The sequence below is a fragment of the Salvelinus namaycush genome, unplaced genomic scaffold (genome assembly GCF_016432855.1).
Source record: "Salvelinus namaycush isolate Seneca unplaced genomic scaffold, SaNama_1.0 Scaffold2409, whole genome shotgun sequence".
Classification (NCBI taxonomy): domain Eukaryota; kingdom Metazoa; phylum Chordata; class Actinopteri; order Salmoniformes; family Salmonidae; genus Salvelinus; species Salvelinus namaycush.
Window position 1 is genome coordinate 7,967 of NW_024059241.1, and position 2,034 is coordinate 10,000.

Below are 2,034 nucleotides of genomic sequence, written 5' to 3' on the forward strand. Positions count from 1 at the left end.
TAAATGAAACTTTCTCCAAAGTCACATGTTTTTTTTGTGGGAAACCACCCACAACAAGACCCATTGGTCTTATCCTCATACCTGCCTGTGTGTCTGAAGAGAGAGAAAGAGGACATGATATGAGAGAGAGAGAGAAGCCTACCTAGGCTGGGTATGTAACATTGAGGAGCAGAGCGCAGCAGCACTTATGCTGCGATGCGCACGTTGCAGCCGTTAACATTCCTCGTGTGTTCCAGTTCACAAATGTAGTCAAAGCATTGCCTACCATTCATCATCTGGAAACCACCCACAACAATCGGATTTTACTTTCCTTCTTCTCTTTGTTTATGACCATTTGAGTGGTCAACCCCGCGGTCTAAAAGTGGAGCCCCGAGGATCTCGGATCGGCGCGCTCCTACAGGGGCTCGGAGGCGCGCCCGGGGCTTCCAGATTTTTGCCAGGTTTCGTCGCAGCGGAGACCGATGCCTCGAATCACCGAGACCGGAGAGGGTCTCAACGGTCTAGAACGCCAGCGACGAGGGGTCGTCTGGCGCCACAAAACACCTTCCTAGACACAATTGCAAACCGTTTTGATGGGACCCGTAAGTAACCACTCCACGTGCGCCTTTTTAGCCAGGTGACGCGCATACCCACAAAACGCTTATGCGCGTAAAGTCTAGGAAATGTTTTCAAACACATTTTATTGTAAAAAATCTATAAAATAAGAATATGCAACCCTTATGTAGCATTATATTATAAGAACGTGTCTCAAGGACCTGAGGTGTTCTGATGCGTTGATGTTTATCTAGGACAGGGCTCTCCTTAATTAACATAGTTAGACGTTTTTCGATGTTCATTTGACATGACTGTATTCTCACAGGGCCATATATTACATCCCAGGAGGCAAGATCCTCTTAATCCTCATATAAATGTGTCTTACCAAACCTAATCAAATAGAAGACTAGGTGAATTGAAGATAGATCACCTGGGATATGCATATAGGCTTAATTAACTCCAATATACATTAAAGACAGATGCAGTTTCCCAGGTAGCCCTGTCTTGCAGTCAGATGACCAAATCGTCCTCTAGTGGCCTCATGGGTGGAATATTATTAATAATTAATCAATAAATGTTTGTTTTTTTAAACGCCTGAAATACTGTGTTTCTATGTTAAACAGTTTTGTTATATTTCAGTGTTGTGTGATGTATATAAAGTGTAATATTGGGATACAAATTCAAAATGTAATACATTTCAACTCTATATCTGACATGGTACAGGTGTCTTCTTTGTAAGCCCATAACCATGTGTGTGAGGTGTGTACTTTTGTTACAAAGTAGATGTGTTTAAGACGACCAAGAATCACTCTGTGTGACACTGGTTTAGCCCACTGCAGTAAATTAATTAGCAAAGTCGCGTGCACTGGATTTCCCCATGGCTTTCAAACTCACTGTGAGTGTGAGTGTGTTTGTGTGTGTCTATGTGTACCCCTGCCTTGCAGTCTCTTATATGACGGCATGGTAACATCACCATCACCATATTGCAGCCTAACACTGAGATTGAGAGATTGATTTCCCATAACTCCTTTGTGTCAAAGTGTGGCCTTTAGTGCATCACCGCTTGGTATGGCAAATGCACCGCAAAGCGCTACAGAGGTTGGTGTGGACAGCCCAGTACATCACTGGGGCTGAGCTCCCTGCCATCCAGGACCTCTATATATTCTTTATGTCATCTCCCTCTCTCGCTCTCATGCTTCCAACTGCTGGATGATGCAGAATTGTAATATCAAGCATAATAATCTCTTCCATTGACATCAAATCAGGAGCCACGTGCCTCAGTGTACCAGGGCTTCTGAACGGCTGTCTATAAGCACAGCACAGTCTCTTCCTCTCCTCTCTTCCTGTGATACCTTACTGTTGGTGGCTCCTGGATTGACAGATCTCTAGGTCTTGGTGTTCAAATCCAAGGCAAATGAGATGGATACCACAGAAATAATCTGTGATAATCCATTCATGTGCAGAGATAGGAATGGATTACAGCAGATTATCTTGCATCGT

The 2,034-nt window shown here is 43.9% G+C and overlaps 1 protein-coding gene across 1 annotated transcript in view; it reads left to right on the forward strand.

Moving 5' to 3' along the window:
* Positions 1 to 362: 362 nt before the first annotated feature.
* Positions 363 to 2,034, forward strand: part of LOC120038862 (potassium voltage-gated channel subfamily H member 3-like) — a gene marked incomplete at its 5' end in the record, with an annotated part of 24,942 nt that continues 23,270 nt past the window's right edge. Inside the window, one exon of the mRNA XM_038984444.1 lies at positions 363 to 581. Within this exon, the coding sequence (XP_038840372.1) occupies positions 363 to 581 (219 nt within the window). The remainder of the gene's footprint in view (positions 582 to 2,034) is intronic.